Raw genomic sequence first — 26492 nt, 5'->3', positions numbered from 1 at the left:
TCGACGTCCCCGATTTTTCTTTTCTTCTAAACTGTGTAAATGCTTCCCTGCTACAAGGAATGTTCATTATCACATGTCAAAGAGAACAAACTTATACCTCTTATGAGACTTCAAAAAAAAAAAAAAAAAAAAAACTTGTAAATTTCGCGTCCTATACCGGCTAAATTGAAGAAATCCCTACTTAAATTTAAAAATTCCTTTTACGCTCAAACTTATGTCGTGAAATTTATTCATGCAAAGTCTCCCTAATTTTATGCACCAGTCTCCCTATTTTCATCTCTCTATGTTGACAGCCACGAAATAATGTGAATGTACTTTAAGTTTGTTTTAAATCAACTTTAAAAAATAAATTAATACACATCTGCTTTTTAAATTGAAGCTGCCTGAGTAATCTAAACCTACTGTTTTGATCTAAAACAAAATCTAAATCTAAAACAAACAAGTCAGTATATATACAATATAATTCACTAAAAAAAGTGAGTTTACCCAATTATTTTTTTTTTTAATCAACTGCACTGGTATTGGGAACTGTAAAAACAGTTATCTGAGTGCAGTGGTCTCGGGAAAAAATTCAAAGCACTTCGTGTGTAGACAGTTGTTCCCATAATGGATCCCTTGATTACAAATCGACATTTCTAAGTTTTTTCAAAGAATAAGGGCAGAGGTGTATAATAAATATTTATTGGATAAGTACAGGGTGGCGACAGATCAGGGAAATCAGGGAGACCAGGGAAAAGTCAGGGAACTTTATTAATCAGGGAAAAGTCAGGGAAATATCAGGGAATTTTGAAAAACTATCAAAAAATCAGGGAAAATTTATTTTATGAAGAAAAAATTTTTTTTTTTTTTTTTTGCTTTACAAAATTAAGTACTCGGATTCCCTACGCATTTTCCACCAATTATCTGTTCAAAAAAAAGTAAAATTAATTAGGTGCGATTATACACTGCCGCATATTGGTGCATCTTTTTTCCTCAACGTCAAAGCATTGAATCTTACTTATTAACCACAGGATGAACTTCCTAAGATTGCTTCTGTGTCTGTTAGGTTGTTTATTTTACCTAGCTTGAAATTTCCTGTATGCTTTCAATGCTACGTAAAATAAACAACCATACAGGCAAAGAGGAAGCCTTCATTAATGCCTAAGCTCCTCTGCCTTTATTCCACTGTCTCAAAGTAATTAGTGTACTATAATCACGATTTCAAGAAGAAATCGAATGGTCAAGAAGAATCGAAATCGGCTTTTGAATTAATACTATAAAAGCTTAAAAGTTATTACTTTTTCGCGTTTTTAATTTAATTGCTAAAATTGAACTTTCAATTTAAAAAACTTAGTTTTTTGCCGTTATACTATTTGTTGTCACCACAGATTCTAAAGGTTTTCTTTTCTTCAGACTTAAGTAATTCTTTAATTTTATAACCAAGTTGTATTCTTCTTTTATATATTTTGAAATTAACTAATTTTTTTTTCTTTTTTTCCTTTGCATTTCAAAGTTGTTTGTTACAAAAGCAATCTAAGAATTTTTTTCGTTACATACTGAAATCATTTGAAATAGAGTTAACTTGTGTACTTAAGTAAATATCTTTATTTTTAAATTGTTAAAATGCTGTATTCATTCATTAAAACCTATGTTCTTGATTAGAGAAAAACTCCCTATGAAAGGATGTCAAATGGTTTCATCTGGTTTGCATAAATCTGTCAATTAGTTATATAAGAATAACTACATTACTTCTATTCTTTCACTATTGCTTGTTATTCTTGCAACAATTATTATATTGTTTGAAAACTTAGTTCAAAATAATTTCAATTACTTTTTAGTTCTATCATAAATATACATATGTTTTTAGGAGTAATTTTAATAGTTTCTTAAAATTCTTATGTTAAGTGGTTTCTGGAAGCAAAGGTTTTTTTTTTTTAATTTTCTGTAATCTTTCCATTGTAGAAAAATTTAATATACTGTTTTGTAGGGTTTTTCCCCCCCAAAAAATTGACTTATGTTGTTTTAACCATTTTATTAAAAAAGTAGCTTCTTTTTAAAATATATCTTTTAGTTCAACAACTTTACACAACTTAGAACGTTTGAAATACTGCATTTTATACAAACATATAATGGATTTCAAGTAGAGCAAAGAAAGAAAACCATTATCATTGGTAACGTAAATCAGGGAAATTTGGTGAACTTAATCAGGGAAATCAGGGAAAAGTCAGGGAGCTTTTTTTTACAGTTCATGTCGCCACCATGAAGTACCAAAAGACATACACTCTTAAAAAATAGTTTTCCGGGGGAGGGGGGGAGAAACTATTGCCCTCTGTTGATTTATACGCTATCTCAAAAAAAAAAAAAGATCAGCAAATATATAAGTTATAAAAAATTTAAAAAAATTTTTTGGAAAGGGATGAAATTTCCACAGGTTGTCAAATGGAAAAATAATATCAAATGAGAGTGGCACCGTTTCTCTATAGGGAGGGCCTCAAGAGAACTTTTTTTTTTTTTGATCAGAAAAGAACAAGTGGAAACCCTTATAATGTCAGATTTTTCCACAAAATTATAATGTGCAAGCATGGTGTTTATCTATCTCTCAAAATCATACAAACATACAATAAATGACTAGAAGTGTTGTGAGAAATTCAACTTTTCAAAGGATACCGCGACTTAGGAAAGTTTGGGAACCCCTGCTATATTATATTTCAAGATAATTGGTAAAGGTTTCGTAAAAAATAAAAGATAACAATGCAGGAGGAAGAAGAGAATGAAATGAAATTGACATGAATAGAAAATCATTGGCTGTTATTTATGTACCAATCTCAATAAGGAATAGAATAATAAAATGAATTTAAAGAGCCGGAGCCTGCTAAGGTTAATCACGTGATACGAAAACATTTTGTAATGTGCTTCATTTAAACAAAAAGGGATTGGTGGTCAGTCAGCCATAAGGAAACGAGAGAATTATTTCGCTTAATGTGAAGTATGTGGTAATAAAAAAAGAGAAAAATATTAGATTCATATGACTAAGTCTTAAGATATTGTTATTGCTGCTTTATCCCTGTACTAGTTCTATTGATTGTTGTGCTTGACTGTTTCTTCATTTTTTAAGCATTGAATTTTGCATGGGAACAATAACTGTCATTATTTATGCTAATCCAAATTAACCCGAAGTTTATGTGTATGTAATTTTTGGTCTGTTCGAGAATCTTGAAATTATGATTATCAATCTAAACCAGTCGTCAAGCTTTTTGTCATCCGTCCAAAACTATAGAGAGAGAATAAAGACAAATCTAGTTATTTGTAGAGATGGCAACTCGTACGTATTGCCCGTATTCTGTGCGAAAGTAGCCAACTTTTTTTGTTTGCTGTAGACAGTGGGAAATATCATATTTGTAACTAAAAATTAAGTGTTTTTGCTTTTTCTTTTTTTTTTTTCAAAAGTAAAATTTAAAAAATCGGATTATTGTTTGACCAACGAAACAAATGCATTATACGAGTACTAGAGAATTATGCTTCAAAAGCTGAAAAAAAAAAAAAAAAAAAAGTTGACTGTTAGAAACAGACGTTATTGTGGGATTAATTTCGCACTTACGTCTCAAGTAAAGCTTCAAATGAAATTCCCTTGAGTGAAAAAAAAAAAGTTTCATATTTGATTTTTAAACTTTCCGTTATCGAACACAATCAGTTTTCTGCTGAATAATTTTAAGAACAGCCTAATTTTAACAAGTTTATGTGTGTGAATCCTCTGTCTTTTGTGTCTCTGTGCATACAATCTGGTTACACACTGACATAGTGCACCGGATGTTATTGTCTTTTTACACTAAAAGTTGCTCCCATTTTATTTCAATTCTTTGACTTATTGATGTATCTGATTTCACTGAGGTACTTTCACTGAGGTACACGCAGAATCTTAAATCTATGCATCAAGTTCTTTGCGGTAAATAATCCTTGAAAAAAAAATTTTTATACTACAAAAGTTTAATAATAAGAACGCAGGAACAAAATGAAAAAAGTTACACTGAAATAAAAATGATCGATTCTGGTGTCATCAAGAAAGAGCTCTATATCAAGCAACATACTTTCTAAAATTCTCACTATTCTGAACAAACCTTTTTAAAAAGTCGTTTGCAGAGGTCACATGCTGTCGCCTTCTATTTTATCGAAAAGTTTTCCGCGCTGACGATAGTGGGATTGTTTCCTTCAGCAAAAGTACTACTTTTACTCACTGATAGAATAAAAAAAAAAACTTTTATTTCCCTACAGTTATTTTTTGTTTAATTTTTTTAATGTTCGATTTTGGAAATAGGCCGTGGTCTTGATGACGTCACAAGTGATGTACTTTTGTGCGCTACTGCATTTGCTAAATGTTTACGCTTTGCTGTCAACCGCGTTACCTGGTTATGATAATTTGCTCTGCGCTAATGGCAGCAGTGAATGGCGTTTCATCACTTGTGCAGAAGTGCAAAAAATGAATTTCAGTCTGCCCACCAATTAAAATAACTGTTAAAAAGTATTAAACTTGGTCAAATTATTTTAAAAGTTGTCAAATCTTATGTTTTTAAGCATGATCTTTCAAAAAAAATAAATAAATAAATAAAAAATAAATAAATACTTTTGAAATTTCGGAAACGACCCCATTACTTGATAAATTAACTCTCAACATTTTATGTGCTACTCTATGCTCTTCGAACGTTATACTATTCATTAGTGATTAATATCAGTTAAGAAACCTGTATTTTGAATACGTAATGTTTAAAGGGTAAAAACTACCGTATACAGCAGTGTTTTTCAAACTTTTCACTACTGAGGACCACTTTGTACCCTTCCGAATCCAAAGCGAACCCCATGCGATAGAAATTATTTCCACAACAAGTATTTTAGGTGAAATAAGATAAATCCGAAAGTTTTCTTTTGTACATTTCATTTCAATTGCGGACCACTAGTGGGCCGTGGATCACAGGTTAAGCATTACTGGGATAGAGAACCTGACTACGGACAAAAGTAAATACTACGACAAACGACATTGCTTGCTGCTAAAAACTTTTTCCAGGCTGGCATCTCTGTAACTGAATCACGTAAAACACGTGTTTTCTGTCATTTTCGTTGAACAACGAAAATCGATTAATCTCGAGAGAAATGACCTAGAAAAAAAATGTTTTCTTTTAAACGATGCTGTAAAAGCCCTCGGGATGTGAATCGTGAAGAAAATTGCTCAGCTGAACTTGAATGTGTTGGAATATTTTATTATGCTTTTTGTTTTTTCCTCCGACGCTCTCCTTAATTATTCGTTGAAATTAGCTTATTTAATATATTCTGAATCCATTTTACTGGAAATAAATGTCATGCTTTGGTGCAACTGTCATCTTCGTGTATAATTGATGACTGAGTAATAGACATGACCTTGACTATTCGTCACTAGATGTCCTACCTGATTGCAACCTAAGCAGATTTCGTTACTTATATTCTACACTGTCAACATCTTAGCTTTTGTCGTTGATGATTGCGCAAGTGTCACTCACTACCAAAAAAAAAAAAAAAAAACATTAAAATATGCTACAATGATATACTAGCAATTATCAACACTTATTAATGCATTATTTTGATTCACTTATAATTAAATGGGTTCAATTTAATTACATATGAGCTGGCTACGAAATCGCACAAAAAAACGCCTGCTATTGTTTTTTTTTTTTTTTTCAAATTATTTTTTTACAAAATTTGCATTGTATTGGGTATGTTTAAATGTAAAAAACTTTTAAATGGTACAAATAACCATAAAGTTTGCTGAGTTTCGGGACAAAAAGAAAACTTGCTTATGATAAACGAAAAGTCATTCAACAAGTGTCTTATGATCCATAAGCTCATTTCTTGGCACTGAAAAACTGATCCCCGTAACCCCTAATTTTGTGTTCAATTCTTTTTGTTTTGTTTTTATTGTTTCGATGTTTAATATTTATTTATTTAATTTGTCGCATAAATTTGATTAGTATTGATATGCTTTTTTTTTTTTAACTCTCCTAAAAGTTAAGTATTTTCGCGTATGCCATTCAAATTTGCGGAAGGGTTAATGCTTCAGAGAGAAGTTTCATTGTCACTGGAAAAATATCTCTTTTTACAGATCGTGAAAAAATAAATCTGGGCTGTAAGGCTATAATGAATGTATATCACCTTTAACAAATACTAAGTTTCGAAAAGTGCAAAAATGTCGAGAAAAAAAAAATCTTAGGGATAAAAATGTATAGCAGCGTGCATTTAGGACTTAATTTCCAGCAAAGGATGTGTTGAAGCCGGAAAAAGGATCGAATTTATGTACATAAATAAATATAATTTGTGTTTAATGTGTAAAAATTCACAAAAAATAGAGCGCAAGTGCGGAAACAGAGCTCCTGTGAGCTCCCATACCAATTAAGCCCTTGGTCCTGTATTTGTTGCTCGAGCTGAATGCAATAGTTTTTAAATTTAATTATTTCACCTGTATAGTTACTGAGCTGTTACAGTACACGTAAGTATGGCTTTAGGCCAGCTGTTCTTGCGGGAATACGGGAGCACCCCCCCCCCACCACCTCCACCCTCAACCTCTGACTTCGCTCCTTGATCAAATTAGCTCAAAAAAATAGCCACAGCTGATTTTTGATCTGAAACGGCACGAATCTCCGATTGCAGCAATCCGCCTTGTGTGTCGGTGGAAAAGTCTCTTCGCCTTTCGTCCCTGTCATGCGCGCGGGTTGCTGCGCGCGCACGAGACCACGAGGAAGTTGTTTTCGAATCCTCATCAGTTGCGTGGAGAGGTTTCGGAGGTGATGCAGGTGTTCGCCGAGCGCTCTCGCAGTGACAACAAACCGAACGGAGAAACAGCAGGCACCTGTCGGATTCCATTTCTCGCGTTCCTTATTTTGTTTTGGCAGTCATGAGGAGCCCTGCACGTGGTTTCGTCACAATGGCCTGATGGTGCGGGCGGATTGAAGGATCGAGAATGACATGAAAACACCTTTTCTGATATGGGGCCACATCCCGAAGCGCCTGTCGACATTCAGAAGTATATCGGATCGTGCCTCATCACACAGCAGCCGAGACACAAGCGCAAGTCTCTTCCGCATCCGAAGGATGGCATGCGATGCTTAAGATGCTCCAACTACGTGCCGCCGTGCAACCGCTGCTGCGGTGCGCCCGTCCCGAGACCAGGATATACCAGTACCTTGTCCAACTATGCATGGACCGGGGTGCCCTTGATTAGCGTCGCTCGGCACAAGAACCATAACCAGCAGTCCAAGAACAGGCCCCAGCTTCGAAACGGCGCGAAGGAATTCGTTCCCCGGGTCGAGTCCCCGATCGACGGGAATCTGGAAGAGCTGCTGCCTATCTCCCGGCTCGCGATTCATGCCCAGGGCGCGCCCTTGATCCTGTCCCCCAAGGACGGCGACCACTCGCCCAAAGATGGCGACGGGTACCCGGGACACCCCGCGCCTTACAAGGGACAAGATTTCTTCCTGGGGGAGGGCAACAGCCGCGTCTACATGCTGATGGCGCCCGAGAGGCCGCCCTTCCTGGAGGAAGAGTTCCCTCTCCAGGACTCTGACTTCCCCCCCGCGATGATGCACGGACCTCCCAGGGCGGTGGCCTCCTCCCCCTCCCAGAGCGACTGCATCAGCACCACGTCCGAGGACTCGGGGACTTCCGAGAACGGACTGCCCCGGATTATCAAGCCACGGAAGCGCCGCAAGAAGGACCGCCGGACCAGCGAGAGCGAGTCCCTCTCGGAGGAGGCGGCCGGACCCATCGTCACCCTGAAGCCCTACCAGCCGCTGTGCTACCGCTACAAGAGCAACAACATCAAGATAGGATCTCTCAACCATAAATCGCTGGATATATTGACTCCCCCCAAGTCCTTAAGGTCCGGGGCGTACCCCTACCCCCCTTCTCCGCGGTGCCAGTGCCCGTACTGCGTGCCCCCTCCGTCCACCCTCCTGACGCCGCCGGACTCCCCGGTATCGGAGAGCGGACTAGTGGTGTTGCGTCGCGAAGGGGGCCGTGGATCCCCCCACGGAGAAATCAAATTTCCCGCCGTGTACATTTCTGAGGATGAGCCGAATTATGGCTTCGAGGAGAGCGTGGCAAGGAATTCGAATACCCTCATCTGTAAGTACTTTTCTCTTTTTTAATTTCCATTTACTAGTAATCTTTCTTTTTATTCTTTATCGAGAAAATGAATAGTGGTTGCTCAGAGAAATAGCTTTTGCGCTTTATGAACTCAACATCATGGACGCCCATATGCAAAATTGTAGGGGGGGGGGGGTTCAGATATTTTCTGCATGGTTTAGCAAGATATTTTCCCCATAGACAGCGATTTCAGTACAGATTACTGTCATTTAAGTTTGACATTTTCGATAAATTACTCATTAATGGCTGGAAAAGAAATTTTATTACATTTTTGCAAAGAAAAAAAGTGCTAAAAGCAAGAAAGTTCTAATTTCTAGGGGGGGGGGGGGCTTGAGCCCCCCCCCCCTGCCCCCCTATATGGGCACCCTTTCTCAACATTTGCACGCAGAAAATAACTTAACTCATCATAAGTGAATGCTTAACCCTTTTAGCTGCAATTTATTTTTAGTCAGCAGTACTCAAGCTGACTAAAGACTATTTCTCTCTCTCTCTTTTTGCAAAGAGGAACGAACATAAGAACTTATGGCATTGTGGTTCAAGGAATTAGTAATTAGGAAATAATCATATTACTATATTTGACACACACCAGTATATGTTCGTATACTTCTCAAAAAATATCTACTCAAAATTATTTTCTGGCGAGTGCAGTTCGTTATTGTCAGTTTGGTTTTTTAAAAAAAGTTCATTGCGAGTTGAACGCCTTTGTTTCAGTTAAAAGGGTTAAAGCTTTTTTTTTTTTTTTTTTTTAATTTCAAATCTTAATGTCTGACTAAAAGATTAAGAAAAACATTCATTATGAGAATGCAGTACTGCCCTGAGAAGGTGACGCGCAGTATCTGCAGATATGAATTTTTGAAATATTTGAAGGAACGCCTCTGTGATTTCCTACTAACAACTGTGAAAATTTGGAATTTGACGTTTTTATTTTCATACTTTGTTTTCAACGGAAGCCACATAAGCAAGCTTGTATAATAAAGCTAAAGTACATTAGTAGTGAAAAATGAAAAATTTACAAATACTGCCCTTAAACTCACGATAGAATATTCTAAAACTCCTTGAAAAGCTCTGAGCGCTGAAACCCTTATTTGTGTTTTCACAGCAGCGCTCTCTCTTGTCAGGTTCTTTCTTTCTTTCTTCTTCTCTTTTTTTTTGGGAGGGGGGGCCTTCTCTGTTTATCTCTAGTGGCTTTGGTGAGAGCTTCATGTCTTTGAGTACACGGAATAAGCTTTTACTTTGTCACATGCGATTATTTGTAAACATTACAGTGCAAATTATGAATGCTCTTTTTGTGTGTGTGTGTTCTTAGATGTTCTTACACAGCAAATCCGTCCCACATCCGTTATTTGTAAACATTACAAAGTTTTAAGAACGGAATAAGTGAATAACACCCTTAAAATGCTCAAAAAAAGAAAGAAAAAAAAATCGTTAACAACATTAAATTATTATTTTGCAATTACTTATTTATTTTATTTTTTAGTTCAATTTATTTCAGTTAATCTATGTTTGTGTTTTTAATTTAATTAAAGTAAATAATTAATTTTATATTTTAATGCTTTTGAAAAGGCCGTACATTCAATTGTACAAATTTTTAGTTTGTTTTCGAACCATTGTTTATTTATTGCGCTTAACGACTCGAATTTAGCGTACTCGTATTTTTCGAATGCGGTGTTATCTACAAAGCTTTACTGTTTTTTCGAAAATATTTGTGTGTAACTAGCTAACTAGGAGTTGTTGCCACCCTGATGAATATATCCAATTTACATCACATTTGCACGAGTTTTTCAATTAAGAAAATTTTTTGGGATGGCGACCCCCACTCCTTTCTCCAACAACAACACTGAGACTTTTTAATGTAACATTTGCGTTTTGACAGGCAATAATTAAATTTGCGCCATCACTTGCATCGATCCCCCCCCCCCTCCCCTTCTTTTAGTTCCAAGCATCAACTGAAGAAATCCTGTCTCTATTCCATCATTGTGTTTGTCCTAAACAAGGAAGTATTTTGCATTGCAAATATAACATGAGAAAATAGTTGTCAAACATTCTCCTTTTAGCTACCGGATCGGCTGTAAGTCTTAATTCTCCGCTCGTAATATCCGCCGAAGTTAAAACTTAATACATTAAATGTAATCGTTTGTGCTATTGTTGCATGCTTGACGTACAGCCCCACGCCAGACGAACAGCCATGCTTCAACGATTCAGGAGAGGAAGGTATTCAATGGCTGTTGAGAAATCATTTTCATTGTTCGTTACGGACTACCTTGCAGAAACTCATTTCATGAGTCGCTACTTCTATTAAAATGTATGAAATGGAACATCGGCTACCTTTGGTTGTGTTTGTGGCATCCGAAAAAGTTTTCTAAAGCTCTGGGTTTACTTCGGGTGCTTATTTCTACTGAGATAGATAGGCTTGCCTTGGCAAATATTCATTGCAGTTTTTAGTTGTTTTGGGAAGAACATCGAGTTTTTAAATTCTGATAAATGCATGCTTCCTTAGCTGTTTCTCGCATACATATACATATATTTTTTATATAACTTATTTACTTATTAATAGCCAATTTCATGAAAGAATTAGAAAGGTGTTTTTCTCTTTGTGAAAATATTATGTTAATACTGTTCTTAAATGGTCTAATTGCCCTCCCCCCTTTCAAATATGTGTAGTAAAATTTTTTAATGTCAAATATCTTTAATTTTAACTTTTAAAAACTTCTCAACAAAATGCTTAGAATATCTAAGCTTGTTGCCACCGTTGATGATTCGTTGCAATAACAAATCTCAGTTAACGAAGTCCACCTATTGTCAAATAAATTATGCGTACTACTTAATTGAATAGTTCGATTTTACATGTAAATAATTTCTGACACGATAAGAAAAAAAGCAATATTAGCGGAATTACGTACAAAAGTTAAACATACACAAACGGGTATTTCTGTAAGATGGAACATAAATCCTTTTCATGAAAGATGGCGCTTCTCACATAATGTGCTTGTTTAATTGAAAAAGAAAATTATTTTAACTATTTTTTTAAACGTAATTTTGTGCAATTTTGTAGAAATAAAACATATCAACTGAAATACATGTCTACGAATTTACGTTAACAAAAAAAATTAGCTATCATAATATGTTATCCGAAAGATTTTCAATACTGAAAGAACTAGATTGGTAAGATTCTGTTCGATATATATTTTTCATATTTAAATGGTCAAAATTGGAATAATTTCTCGCAGTAAAGGACTTAAACACGTTAATTTACGTCAATTTATTAAGCATGCCATGTATACATTCATAAACTAACTTATGAAAATCAAAAATGCTAAAATGTAAAAATTTTCGATGCTATATGTGATTTTTATTTGGTACTTAAATACTTTATATGTTTCTATTACAAACTCAGTACGATAGTTTAAATAACAATAACAAAACTAGAGTTCGAAACCATTTCGCACTGCGCCAATTTACGTAAACTAAGAATTTTGAATCGATTAAAGAAAAAAAATATATCTGTGTTCTAACATGAAATGTTTTTAAGCTACACACATTAGTTCTAGCAATTTCCGTAAATCAAAAACTAGTTATGGGCCCGCTCATAATGTATTGTTAAACTATGAATTTTGATTCGGTAAAAAAAAAAAAGTCTGTCTCTTAACAAGAAATGTTTTTAACGCTAAACACATTAAATCTTGTAGTTGTTTCGGAAATCGAAAACTTGTTACGGTCTCGCTGCTAATTTATTGTGAAACAAAAAATTTTGATCGATTAAAAAAGAGAAAAAATCTGTGTCTCTAACATGAAATGTTTTTAACGCCACACACATTAAATCTAGCTGTTTCCGTAAATCAAAATCTTGTTACGGTCCCGCTCGTAATGTATTGTTTCCTTTTCACGTGACCCATTCTGATGGGAACAGTATGAACTTATCAGCTCCCCGTGTCCAATTCCGAGCACCTTTTTCCACAATTCGTTCCACGTCGCTAAAAATTAAAACGACATCCACCTTTAAAGAGGAAACACAGGACCTTTGTTTCATGATGGAACATGACTTCATTGCATTAGTATTTCATTAGAAGCTTTTCGATTAATGTGGAGTCCGTAACCTGGTAGCTTTTCACAAAATTCTTCAAGATGATCTCATTATTACAAATAAACCTTTAAAGTAATGATAGATAAGAATTGACTGCATTACTATTTCATTAGAAACTTCTCAATCACTGCTGAATTCAGAACTTGGTCATCTGTCTTTAAATTCCTAAAGATAGTGTCAAAATGTTACAAATTATCTCACCTTTTAAAGTAATGATAGGCAAGACTTCATTCAAGATGAAAATTAGCTTTCAAAGCAATTATAGAAAAGACTATATTGCATCACTATTTCATGAGAAGCGTCTTAATTAATGTTGAGTGTTATAGTAATTTTCCCCAAAATTCTTAAAGAAAGTCATGATGGTGTTATCAAATTATTTAACTTTTACAGCATTGTTAGTTGACATACTTTTGCATATTTTTTGGAAACATGTATAAACATTGAAAACGCTAAGGGATGAAATTGAATTTTTTTATGCGTGTGATGATCCGTCATATTTCTTCCATTTGATTCTCCCACTTCGCATTTTTTACATGCTCTATTTTCATGCTGCCGTAGCTTAGAGTTATCTTTCAACTATTTTCAATGCGTTGAGATTTTAAAATATACTTTTTTCTATTAAATGTAGTTTTTGACATTCTTACCGTAATACATTGTTTTCTTGAAAGGTTTATCTTCAAGTTTTATTTTTAAACTTGTTTTCTGTTTCGTGCTCGGTACATCATTTTACGAAAAAAAAATTGCAATATGTATTGTTTTATTTACTTTTGTTTCAATAGTTTAAAAAATAGATTCCCATTTTTATTTAAAATAATAATATTGATTTTCCAATACATTTGAATACATTTTTGCGAGTACAGTATAAATCTATTTTTGAGGGAAAAAGGGCTATACGGTTTTATACGATATCTTCATTGTCTTCAATGTTATTTCTACCGGCTTCTCTCTCGCTCTTCTGCTTTAAAAAAATTTTTCATGCGATTTTTAAGTGCATGAAAGAAATGCACTAACAATTTTGTGTTAGCCGTAAAATTCTGTAAAAAACTCTTTTTTTAATTTTTTATTTTATATAAATATATTTTTGAACACGTGTAATGTTATTTAAATCCTTTGTCTCCTTGGAATCTAGTGCCCCTGCATATTATATTGTAAGGGGCATATATTGTTTCGAATGCATCATTCGTTCGAAGTATTCATTCTAAAAACTCACCATAATAAGTAAAGATTGAAAGGAATAGCAAAAAACAGGGGAAATAGAATTTTCATTACAAAATAATATGTTTTAAAATTAATTTTCCGAAGGGTGTATTGTACAGGGTGTTCCGTTTTAACCTGCAAGACCTTTATTTTCGCAGCCGTTAGTCCTAGCTACAGACTTCCAATTGCAAAATATTCAAAATGAGATGCAGAGTTAAGATATTAAAAGTTTGAAGTGAAAATAAAAGTAAGGCAAAAAATAAAAATAATAACTTTTTATACGGGCCCCAAGTCCTCTGACCTATATTTAGGGAAATAATCTCCATTGAAAAATAATTCCAACACAAAAAGTCTGAAATTAGTGCGACCAATACTCACCTAGATATGAAACGCAGCATTTTGTGACTTACACCACTTTTCACGCCGTCAATAATACCTTTTGAGGGGTTAACAAGTGTTTAAAATTATGTGTGTGCATAGAGTACGGTTTTTCAAATTTTTCGAGGTTTTACAGTATGTTTTTGAGTATCGTAGCTTGGCATTCTGATTTATTTTTGAATAGCAATAAAAAATATGAGTATTTTGTTTTTCTACTTCGACAAGCTGTCATTCTTCTGAAGGGGTTATTAAGTTCCAATCTCATCTTCTGTATGGTCCCTCAAAACTTTAAACTCGAATATCTCCGTAAGTTTTGGTCGTACAAACGTCAAGTGTTTTGTGTCAGTAATAATTTTCAATGGAGATTATTTCTCTAAATGTTAGTTAGGGGACCTAGGGGCTGTATAAAAAGTTAAATTTTGTATTTTTTGACTAATTTTTATTTTTGCTTCAAACTTTCAATATCTTAACTCTGCATCTGATTTTGAACATTTTCGCAACTGGAAGAATACATCTAGGACTAACGGTTGCGAAAATGAAGGTCTTGCCGGTTAAAACGGAACACCCTGTATACCAGGCGATTGATGAGTGGACAGCCCAGTTACCGTTATGATTTTCAAAATGGAGTTCAACGGTGATCTTTTGGGTTTTAATAATTATTTTCAAGTATGTTTTATTTGTAAATTAATATAAACTTACACAGTTTACATAGTAATAATTATTATATTCAAAACTCAAAAATTTATACATCAGTACTTGATCTCGAGCTGTATATATTTAAAAGTAGTATATTACAAAACAATGAATGGAATTTAGTATAAGGACAACGTAACGATGTTTTCCGTTCACACGTCAGAATTTTTCCTTGAAGGTTCGGCGATAATCGTCTGCATGTATTTCTTTGTATTATTGGGTCATCAGAATCTGAGTCGTGGTTATCGCAGTCACTACGCATGCGATTCACGCATCGCTCGAAAGGTGACATGCTAATGCAATGTTTTATTCAGTTTGATTTCCGAGCTGTCATCTGTGTTTTAGATTAGGCGCGTAAAATGGCGATCCAAAGCGATGGCCTGGAAAGTCGCTCTTGGTGATGAATTCGAATGATAGAGGATGAGGTGGTTCAGGACACCGCTTGCTTTTTTTAAGTTGAATTGGAAAAAGTCAAGCTTTTGAAGGGCTGCCGAGCAAATGAAGAAGAGACGCTTGTCCCTAGGCCTGTCATTTAGGGATTCTAGTTAGGGCGATTGTTCTCTTTATGACGATACAGGCGATTTATAGAGTCTGCCACTGTCCCTTCTCCTTGAAATAAAGAAAAAAAAATGAAATGACGGTGGTGCTTGCATCTTGAAAATTATGCGAGCTCCTGGTATTGAACCTCACTTTTAAGAAATTAAAAGGGTTTGCAGAAATTAAGCCTCCTGACTAGGGGCTCTCTGCGGCAAGTAACAATTGATGATCATTCACAGTCAGGGGCGTACACGGGGGAGGGGGGGAGAGAGAGAAGGGTCTCCCGTTGGCTCGGGCCCGAGCCTGAAAGGGGTGCAATATTTTTAAAATGAGGGGTAAAACAACATGGAAGGAGGCCCGTAAAAGTCATTTCTGACTGGCCCCAAAATTTCTGTGCGCGCCCCTGTTCACAGTCCGGAGCAGGTAGGCTTTCAGAAACACACATACACACACAGAAAGACGCGAAGAGGTTTTAATTGTATAGATTCTGAAACATCCTTTGTGCTTTTTGCCCCAACTTTTAAGGATACTATGTTAAAATGGCATCAAAATCTTTGACTGGACTTTTTTTTTAATAAACTAATAAAGTAAACAAGTTCAGTATAGTTCTTTAAGAGCTCATGTTTTTAAATTTGTTATTTTCAAGACGATTTCTGAGCACCTACTTTCTGTTTAATTATGAATCCATTTTTTTTTATAAATCTAATAGAATAATTTGTAGTTCTATTATTTATTTTTTAGTGAAACGCTAAATTTTCAAGCTACGAATCTGCTACTGCTTTATTGCCCTAGTACTTTTTAACTCAAAAAGTAACTCTGAGGTAAAATGAACACGAACTATTTTGATTTTTCTAAGATCGTCGAAAACGAAATTCGACTGTGTGTACACACACATGTGTATGTTTTTTTTTTTTTTTTTTCGCCTTATACTCTGTAGTTCTCACTATACTAATGTCTATATGTTACTCAAAAAAAAAAAGCAATGGCGAAATTTTATTTTGAATGTAAGTATATTTCGTTTCCCTCGTTTCTCCAGTATTTGTTCCTTGTTATACGATCTATTTATTCAAAACTCTCCGCTTCTATTTGAAGAGTCATACGTTTACATAATCACTTGATTCTTTTGGGTAGCGCACGAGGATACCTCTCCATCATTTGTATTCTCTGCTAGCCAGATGCTGAATACTTTGGCTCTATTCGTGGCGTTTCATAAATAAAAATTGCTGCCAGAATGGAAGCCTTCCACTTCATTATTAAAATGCTGCATTGGGAAAAGCGTCCAGATATGACTTTTGACGTTATGGCTAACTTCCAGCGAGCAAGAAACTTCATAATCTTTTTGGATATCTTCCGCTTGGGATGCTTCCAGCTTAGTATAAAAACATGCCAAGATATTCGGAAATGTTTTTAATACGTATCTTGCAATATATTTTGTTTCTTGAAAGAGAAAACATTTTCTACATTTATTTCATAATGAGTGTTTGATGTCTGTCAAGGTGCGGTAAGTCATGCTCAAATACGGATCAGAGAAAATATCGTATGCAAAAGAAAAAAATAAGACATTACAAAATTGGCATCAGTTAGAAAAGTTACAGCCAATATGCTTAGACAGAGGTTATTTTGGTTGTGTTGAAGTTTAACGATCTAGGACTTTTTGTTATTTAGAATCGCAAACGGATTATAATCAAAAATATTCTAAAATTTAAAATACTTTTTTTGTATTTGTAATTAAGAAATAAATAATGAATATTTTTTAGCCATATTGCTCGATCTCATCAATATATTCTCCTTTTATCTACTGTTATAGTTTGTGCTCTTTTAAAAACCAATTTTGTCCACAAAAATTTTAAAATTTTTTCCCCGCCGGTTAGACTTGTTTCTTATTCCGATTTGAAACCTGTAGATGAAAACGAAACGCAATTTTCATTTTCTCCTTCACGAAATGGTGAGCATTAACAATTGATTTTTAGGACGAAAAGTCACTAATGCCTCGATTGGTGAGCAAAATTGAAGGGAAAAAGAATAAATAAAAAGGATCTACTCCCATCATCTGGTATTTCTAGTCTCACGTAGTGCACGACTTACAGCAAGGGAGATTAACCACCTGAATTCTTGATTTCAAGCCACATTGCCGATCCTCGTGTTCTATTATGTATGGGGCATTCTTCGAGAAGTGTAACTTTTTTGCCACACCTCTTTTACAGTAAAAACTTTTTAGGAACAATTCATTTAACAATGATTTTTAATTTCATTAAAAATATATATATTTAAACCTGCCAACAATTTTTCAGTAATAAGTTTAATTTTAGTATATGTTTGGTTCACGACATGTGAATTCTCACCTCCGTGGCATGTCACATATCTTGTGTGACTGTTTATGTTGCTTAATAACTTGTTTAATTAAAACTATATACTTATTTATTGATAATTCATTTCACAAGTTTCTCAAATACTAATTGTTTAAGTATATTTAATTTTTTAATATTGTGTTTTAGTTCGTTTTAGTAGGCCAAGAAGTCATGTCACACAATAAATTCTCACCTCCGTTATCAAAACACAAAATGCCGTTCCTCATTAACACGTGGGAGTAATATCATCAAATTTTATTTTTCATGATACAAGGGAGCCCCCTTGTTTATTTTCAGCCATAGTTGAAGTTGTGAGATTTTTGTCGAAAAACAAAAGGATAGATTTTGCTTCAAAAACTAAGTATGGTTATTCTGACTTCTCACCTGCGTGAACTTGAATTCCAGGGATGTAAATTAATATAAAAAAAGAAGTGAACATGTTTTCATATGCTTAACATGTGCAGATTGTAGCAACGAAGAAAAAAATGTTTCCCTTAAAAAATGTATCTATTAGGCCTACATTAAATGGAAAGATGAAATTATGGAGGAGAAATGCATCAATAATAGGCTTTCTACCAAAATTATAAATTGCCAGAATATACTCAAATTTACTAAATACTATTTTTTAACATACATTTTAAACTACTAATTAAACCGTACTTTAATTAAGAGAGCTTAATATTATATTCCCACTAATCATTAAAATAGCTGATTGTTTGCACAAATAACAAAATTACTACTTTGATATAAATTGGCCTCGATTTTTAAATACTAAAAGTTTTTTCCTTTTTTTATTTCTATGAACAAGACATTTTTTAATTATTTTTATTTATGAGTAAAATAATTTTAACTTAGCTGGACCATTGTTTGTGGTTACTTCTAGTAGGTAACACTTTCATGTAAGAACGAAAAAAGAAAATAAAAGGTTTCGAAATTGAAAAATATTTGCGTTCAAAAGTTACGTTTTCTGGAGAATGACCCATATACATAATGACCCTCTTCTCCCATCAACAAGAATATTGGGAAATTTTTCTGGGAGCCCGTGGTGAGTAGTAGCAGATTTTTAAATCGCCTCTTCTTTTTTCCTAGTTGCCGTATATCTTTTTAAAACAATAACAGTAGCTGAGCAACAATTTAGCTTTTGAATTACTACTGAATCAGAGAAATATAAGTTTTAAAAAAAGGTTAATGTTAATATTAACTATTATCAAGTTCCCTATTCTAGCAGGAAGTTATTTCATTTATAAGAGAAATGTTTTCTGGCGACATATATAAGAGTGGTCACCGGGGGGCGAATGATGCTAATATTTTTCGTAGTCACTTTTTATTTAGTCGCCACTTGTTGACCGTTAATCTTGATATCCCCCTACCCTCCGTAAGCAGAAAATTCCGGTTGCACTAGTAACTCACATGCATTATTTAATCAATACATGGTTTGGTATTGCACAAAAATTACTGTACCAAATGTACACTGAATAACCGGTAGTATTTTTTCAATATTTCAGTTAAGTCTAGGTGTGCTGAATCAGGATATTACGTTCTTCAACTGTTTTAGCCATCACAAATTAAAAAGTGATGTTTCGTCGAAGATCATCCGTCATATGTCCAGTGGATCAAAATAAAATGTTATTGGGCAATTCTATGGGTAACTCACTGACATTTTCAAACAGTAAGCGTTTTTTCACATTTCGCGCAAAATATACATTACTTTAAAAATATTAATTGTTGTATTGTTTTTGTTTTTCAGCTAGACTTAATGGTGTGATTGAATTCCCAAAATAGTTTTTTGGATCATTAAAAAAAAAAAAGTTAAAAGCATGTTAACTAACGCAACTGGCATGTTACTTTAATGTCAGTCAGTTACCATGTTTTTAACCATTAATTTTTTTTATAAAAAAAAACAGCCAAAAATATTTTGGGAATTCAGTTACACCGTTAAATTTATCTTTAAAAAAAGAGCAACAAACCAGGGAAAAACATTTTTAGTAGAAGGATGCTTGGCATGCGACAAAATGCTTACGTTATTTTTGTTTAAAATGTCAATCAGTTACCCGTGGAGTTGCCTTATTAATTTTTAACTTTCTTCTTAATGATTTAGTTATTAAAAATGTATTTGAGAATGCACTCTAATATGTTTGCATATCTTTGCCTCAGAGCAACAGTAAAACATCTAATCCTAGTATTAACAGTAAAATATTCTACTATTGTTTTGAAGCCATGATAAATAATGTGCAAGTAACTACGATCGGATGAAGCCAGTAAACAGAAACAAGATATAAAAGTTGGCAGAAAACATTTCTCTTAAAAATGAAATAGTTTCCTGCAAAATAGGAAACTTGATCATACAATTAATGTTAATGCTACTAAGCAATTAGCGTGCAGCAGAAACCTGAGACATCTCAGTTCGCATCAGGAGAAATGTCAGCCCGGAAAATCCTAGATAAATTCCAGCCTACAACCCCGGAATGATGTTTTATATTAGCAACAACTCGTGAATTTTCACTTTTATGCTCGTTTAAAAAAGTTTTTCCTGCCAGGACCCTAGAATTCCCCCTGTTGGTTGCCCCTTGTGTTGGCAAAAAACAAAAAAAATCTCTTCCGATTCGGTTTAACCTGTCCGGAACTGGTTTCATGTCCTTATCTGATGCAGGAATGCTGCTGGTCTGACTTTAACCTTTCTCTTCGTTTTCGATCCCATCTCCCAACAGTGACCGTGGCCTCGAACTTGAACAATACTAACCCGAAGAAGCTGTCCGAATCTGGTTTCTCTCTCTCCTTCTCCTTCCGTAATCGATGCGATTTCAATTTTTACTCGGCCTTCTTATTCGAAAAATGGGGGAATCCTTCGTCCATCCCCTTCAGGATCACTAGGATCCAGAGAGCCTCTCCCTCTATGTGACTCCTCTCTTAGAAACGAGGAAGTGTGATCTGGTTCTTCATCACCGCATCCGTTATCAGGTCATACAAGAAAAATTCCTTCTTTCTTTCTTTTTTGCCATCTTTTATGGTCGTTGATTTTTTTTATTTTTTTGTTGCGTCCGTGATTCCTCTGGAATACGTCTGTGCGGTTTTCAGTGTGAGCTGTCATAGAACGAACGGTTTCTGTCATGTCTGAAATAATAAAAGAAATACTAATTTCCGGATACAGAGGTATTCTTTTTTTTTTTTTTCCTTTTTATCAAAAGTGTAGTCTTATGTTTGGTTTCCGTATTCAGGCCAGTATCACAAATTGCAGTTACATGCAAAACTAAAATGATTTATTATTTTTTTATTTAACGTATTTGAATTGAAATCTATTCCGGTCTAGAAATAACCTTATTGACTTCAGATGCAACAGTTATAAATGAGTTTCGTCGTTTTTCGTGCAAAACACTCCAATAGTCGACAAGATTCATGCATTGAATGTTTGAAATATTGCAGACATTTGCTATAAAGTTTGAAGAGCAGAAAAAAAAAGTTGAAAAAAGAATGTCTTGCACAGAAATGCCATTTAATTTTTGAGAAAACGTATATGTAATTTCTTGCGCAAAAGTTTTGTTCATTAACTTTTGAAATAATTACTTTTTAATGAAATATATAAACTGTCACGTGCTGGGGACAAAATGGCGGCTTTTCGTGGAATGGCCCACTTATATCTTTTTTCTTTAAATTTTATCATCGTATGATGAGTAACACATCCCCCTTTTTATCTCTTATTTCTCAGAGATTTAATATCTCTATATGATATCTATTTAGCTATCTCTTTGCGATTTTCATTTTGAAAACAAAATGACCTTTGCTGCAAACTAGGTGGATTCTTTTGTTCCTAAGGGATGTCTTTTGTTGTTAAGTTTTCATAACTTTGCTACTAGTTATCTCATATAAAAACTAAGCAGTTATCAAACACTTAATTTAGTAACTAATTGATGTCATCAATTCTCTTTTAGACGTCAAATCGTTTTCTTTTAGCTAAGTTTTAAATTGCCTTTTCTAGCTAGTTAACAATATATTGTTAGAAAAAAATAATTGTCGCTTTCTTATGAATCTTAATGTTTATAACTAAAATGATAGATATATACATTTTAAATATGTATGTACATTATATATTTTACTTAGGTATTAAAATTTTAAAAATTTAATATAATTTTTAATTTTAGTGTCTAAAATGACTACAGTTTATTTTTGCTGCCAATACTGCTTCTAAGTTAACACGGAATTTTCGTTATTAAATCGCCTATCTCTTCCGTCAAGAATATATACTTTTGAATAAGTATTGTTTGTTATGGAAAAAGAATTATTTAAATTATCGCTCGAATTTCATTATCTTTGTCTTTGGTTAGTTAAAAATGTGGCTTTTTGTGATGTGAAATGAATGCAAAGCGGATATTTATACTATTTTATTTTTGAATCTTCTTTTCGGATTGAAAGGAATTTGTTTATCTTAACTTTAAGTTGTATTTTTTTTATTAATTTGTTTTAGTAATTTTTATGTATATGTTTGGCTGAGTACTGTGACTATATTTGTACACGAGTACTATGAGAAATACGTTTCTTTTTACCGAATGAATTTCAGAATTCTTACAAATAATGTCTTTGAAGAAAGTATGAAAAATGATTAAAACTTCCCACGTGAATGTTTTCTTGTGCTCATATTAAGAAACTACTTAGAATTCCGAGCGATGTTAAACATTAGCGGAGACCGCTTATTGTTAATACACATTTTGCATTTCGATTTTCCTGATTTTTTGTTATTCGTGTTACGTACCAAAATAAAATTTAATGGACTACGGTTGCTATTTTCCTATTAAATAATCGATTCAACACCTTTATTGGCACAATTTATTTTACATAAAAATAAAAGAAAACTCTTTAAAAAAAATTTTGAAATTTATCAACTATACCCAACATGGGTCAAATTGATACACAAATGCTGTTTAGTTAACGTGATTAGCAACGAAATGAAGCTTCTAAGTGTTAGTTTTAATGAAGACTCACAAAATGTTCAAAGTTTTCATCCGAGTTGACCGCTGAGCATAAATCTATTTACAGTTAATACAAACATGATTATGGCTATCTTCTCCAAAATACGCTCTTACAAAAATTTCCGAAAAATTCCTTCCTTTGAGTGTTTTTCTTTTCTTTTGGTCATTTCTAAGCATTTCTGGAAAAGAGAAAATCACTTAAAGATTTGTAAGGCAAATTATTACACTGTATCAAGTTGATGTCTATGCGCTATGTATCAATTTGACCCAAGCAAGGTTATAACGTTCGCTCAAAAACGGTGAAAAAACAGTCCCGGTAAGAGAAAAAACATGCATCATATTCAAGAAACATAGTAGCATCTTGCTTAATACAGTGAAACATGTGTGTAACGATACTGTCTATACCGATAACCTGTCTATATCAATATTTTTTTTTTTTGGTCCCAGCAAAATGTCAGCGTGAATAATCAAACTGTATATAACGATAACCTGTCTATTACGATATTTTTTTAGGTCCCAATAGTATCGTTGTAGACAGCTTTTACTGTATAATATAATCACTTAAACACCCAAAATGACCTTTGAAAACAAACCATAAAAATTTACTTTTATGCACAAAAAAAACAATTTTTTAAGAATAACTCTCAAACTAAAAAATCAGGTGCTCCAGCGTACGTAGGTCATATCAACATTAGTTGCTTCTTCACGGGACTCTGGGTTCATACGCAGTCGAAAATTAAAGCCCTTGTTCAACTTAACTGAACCCTATATCAACTGGACCCGGTCTCTCCTATATTAGCCGCGTTATTTTCAGATATGTGTTTTCGTTTGATATTAGTAATTAATTGTCCTAATTTAATTTCAACTGTCTGTAAAGGAGAGTAATTCTTACAATTTTGTGTTTTCTTTTCTTTTCTTCCGACTAGTTTTAATTTAACTATTCCGTAACCTTGGGACTCTGTTTTCCGTAACTTCTGCTTAAAAAAATATTTTTTTTGTTTCAAAGTTAGAAAATTGTATTTTGAAAAATCGGAAATCTCATTTAGTTTTGTTTACCTAATTTTCAATGTTATTCTAACAAAAAATGCAAGAAATATCCATTTCTTAATCGTCTTTTCTCTACTTTTCTCACATCTGCTCCGATCGGCGTTTTGAGAAAATCAAAAAATTAGAATGAATTTTATGCTTCCTGCTTACGGAAATCAAACCTACGCACGCCAAACACCGCCCTTTATCTGTGAACCGTGAATGATGATCCACTACGATGATGTGTGTAGAACCTAATCCGAGTCGCACTCTTCCGGTTGTTTGTGCAAGTTAGATATCCCAGCTGGCTTCTTTCTTTCTCTTCTTCATTTCAGACCTTGCTAGCCGAAGTAGGTAGGTCATTCGTATCTGGGCTTAGCAAATGCCCACGTATTGAGAGTCTCGTTTTATTGGCATTCCATGTGGGTCAGTGTCATTACTGGCTGATATAAACAATGGAAGACTCACCGATGACCATCGAATGTTGTGGGATTTTTCCATGTAAAATCACGAAAAAAGCCTAGTTTTTCGCTATTGTCTCTCTCTTTTTTTTTCCTCAGTGCTCCAATGTCTTCGGCGAACTGTTTAAAAACTTGTCCTACTCGGAATCGTATAGGCTACGTCTTCTCATCATGTCTTTGCAAAGAAATATAAATGAAAATGATGGACCAGTAATTCTGGAACTTTTTTTTCATGCAAAATTCTAAACATTTTTGGTGTCCGTTGTGGTCGTTTTTTATGCCTCTGATGTGGGAGAGGTACATCTTTATTTATTGATGTATGAAGTATAGCTTAGGCACGAATATAATCATCTGAACTCGTATAGTATGAGTACTTTCTCCTCATATTTTCACAAGGAAGAATAAATGAAAATAACTGATAGTAGTTCTGGAACTTCCTCTCATGGCTTAATTCGAACACTTTGGATTTTCCTCTTTGCTGTCTTGTATAAACTTGATGTGGATCTTTTTTGATATTTATCATTTTCTGCAGTACGAGATATATTATTTGACACGGACATAATCACCTTAAGGACCTCTCAGTTAGTAGAGTTAATCAAAAGCAGTTACACTCGTCCACAATAATCGATTATTAAAGAAAAGAAAAGTTTAAGATTAGTCGAGATCATTTTACCACAACGTTTTTTAAAAGATCAATATTGAAATCGATGCTTAATTCCGAACAAATAAGTCTAGACCCCTCTCCCAATGCTTTTGAACACATTCATATGTAAATAGTCTGTATTCTCTCTGATGTGAAAATGTTCTTTGATATGGAAAAATTCTTTTAAAATTAAAATTTTAGTTTAAATATGTTTTTGATTTTAAAAAAAAACACTTGTCAATATTAAGCTTCCACTGAAAAAACTACAAATACTTTTCGATAAAACATCGTGAAACATAGATAAATATTGTAGAAATACTTTGATATTGACGTGCTAAATTTTTACTCTTCTCGGCAGAACAAGAAAAACCCAATCTCAAGTGTTAAAACTAAACAAAACGGGGATGCAGCAAATAGGAAAAAATGTTAAATATATTTTTTCCCTTTATCAACTCTAAAGCTGCTATTTACTAGTTAAAAATTTATTTAATAGCGCCTTCTTCAGTGTGTATTGTATTGGTTACTGTCAACAACAAAGTTTCAATTTGGTTCTCATAGTATTTTCAAAAACTAAATTGAGTACTTTGCCAAATGGAAACATGCAGCATTTCAGAGTTTAAGTTTTGGTTGTGACTACAAGTATCTCGCCATAACGCTTCATTGTGATGTCTTCGTGCTTATGTAATGGTACTGCCCATAGACTAATAATAAGAGTAGACCGAGCTTTCCCAGAATTGCTGATGAAAAAATTGGTTCATGGATACATCATGTGACTGGTGGAAGGCTTGGCGAAAACTTTGGCGGCATGGTTGCTAGATGGCAACATTATCTATAGTTTGGCACTCGACATGTATTTTAAGACGTAATGTATTTTCATTATAATTTTTTTTCCAGGTGCAGAGATTGAACTGTGTTTCCTTTAATTATGCATTATTTTGGCATTAGTTTTTGATCACAGTTTTCAGTAACTTTTATTTTATTCGGAACTGTTACGTCAGTGTTAGTGTGAACGTAATGGCGTAAACGTTTTGCTTTAACGCAAAAATGTGCTAATCGGTATCTTAAATTGGAATTTTTGGTAAAAATCTTACCGTTTGCTGATTCTTTTTGGGCACTTGCATCTTTAATTGCTTATAGAGTTATTGAAATTGACTAAAGAAAATGCACAATAAGATCTAAAGGAAAAACTCACTATATTAACAAAATATTTACAACTTCGAATAACAAATTTACAAATCGGACTCCATAAAAGATCATTCTTCCGTGTTCCATCAATTCTATTTATTTTATTTCTCGCGGTCGTTGATCGTCGCCCGCTGTTGCTAGGATATCCACCAGTCACATGGTTTGGTTTATGAGCAGCCAAAGGGTTGCCATAGCTCGGTTTACTCTTATTATTAGTCTATGGTACTGCCTTAATTTTGCTAAAACGGTTTCATACTTCCCCTGTTAATGCTGTGTGTTAAATTAGAAGCTAACAGAAAAACTTATTGAGGATATACAATCATCCATATAAGGTATTTGAATTAGTTGTTTTTATATCCAAATCCTATCCTTTTGAAATAAGTTTGTAGGTGATAATTACCACTCCCAAATGTCGCCCGCGAAACACTTCAAGGTATGTGATCTTCGGTTTATTATATCGTGCAAAAGTTCCTTTCTTAAAATGAGGTACCAAACCATTGTGCCAGTGAACTTCTACCAAGTCGCAGAGATCTTCGTGCTTATGTAATGGTGCTGCCTTAATTTTGCCAAAGCTGTTCCAAACTCTTCCCGTTAGTGGTGTGTGTTCTTCGCGTCAGACCTCAATGGCACCCATTAAGGAACAAATGTCCGCGGCGTGCCGCAGCTATTCTGTCGATCGTTCATTGATGAACCCGTTGTGTTCTACTTTTAAGCAACCATGAACTCTCAGCATAGTTATCCGTCATAAATATAATGAATATGCGGCCGAAAGCGCTCATTCGTTCCGAGATATTGAGCAAGATAAAAAATGGATCGCCTGCCTTTATCTTTAAGCAGATT

The 26492-nt window shown here is 34.0% G+C and overlaps 1 protein-coding gene across 1 annotated transcript in view; it reads left to right on the top strand.

Moving 5' to 3' along the window:
* The first annotated feature begins 6776 nt into the window (after positions 1–6776).
* LOC129221189 (CCR4-NOT transcription complex subunit 6-like) overlaps positions 6777–26492 on the top strand; it is a 155618-nt gene continuing 135902 nt past the window's right edge. The window contains exon 1 of the mRNA XM_054855642.1: positions 6777–8121. Coding sequence (XP_054711617.1) covers positions 6984–8121 — 1138 coding nt within the window. The 5' untranslated portion in view covers positions 6777–6983. The remainder of the gene's footprint in view (positions 8122–26492) is intronic.

Source organism: Uloborus diversus, chromosome 4 (genome assembly GCF_026930045.1).
Source record: "Uloborus diversus isolate 005 chromosome 4, Udiv.v.3.1, whole genome shotgun sequence".
Lineage (NCBI taxonomy): Eukaryota > Metazoa > Arthropoda > Arachnida > Araneae > Uloboridae > Uloborus > Uloborus diversus.
This window is presented reverse-complemented; position numbering and strand designations above follow the sequence as displayed.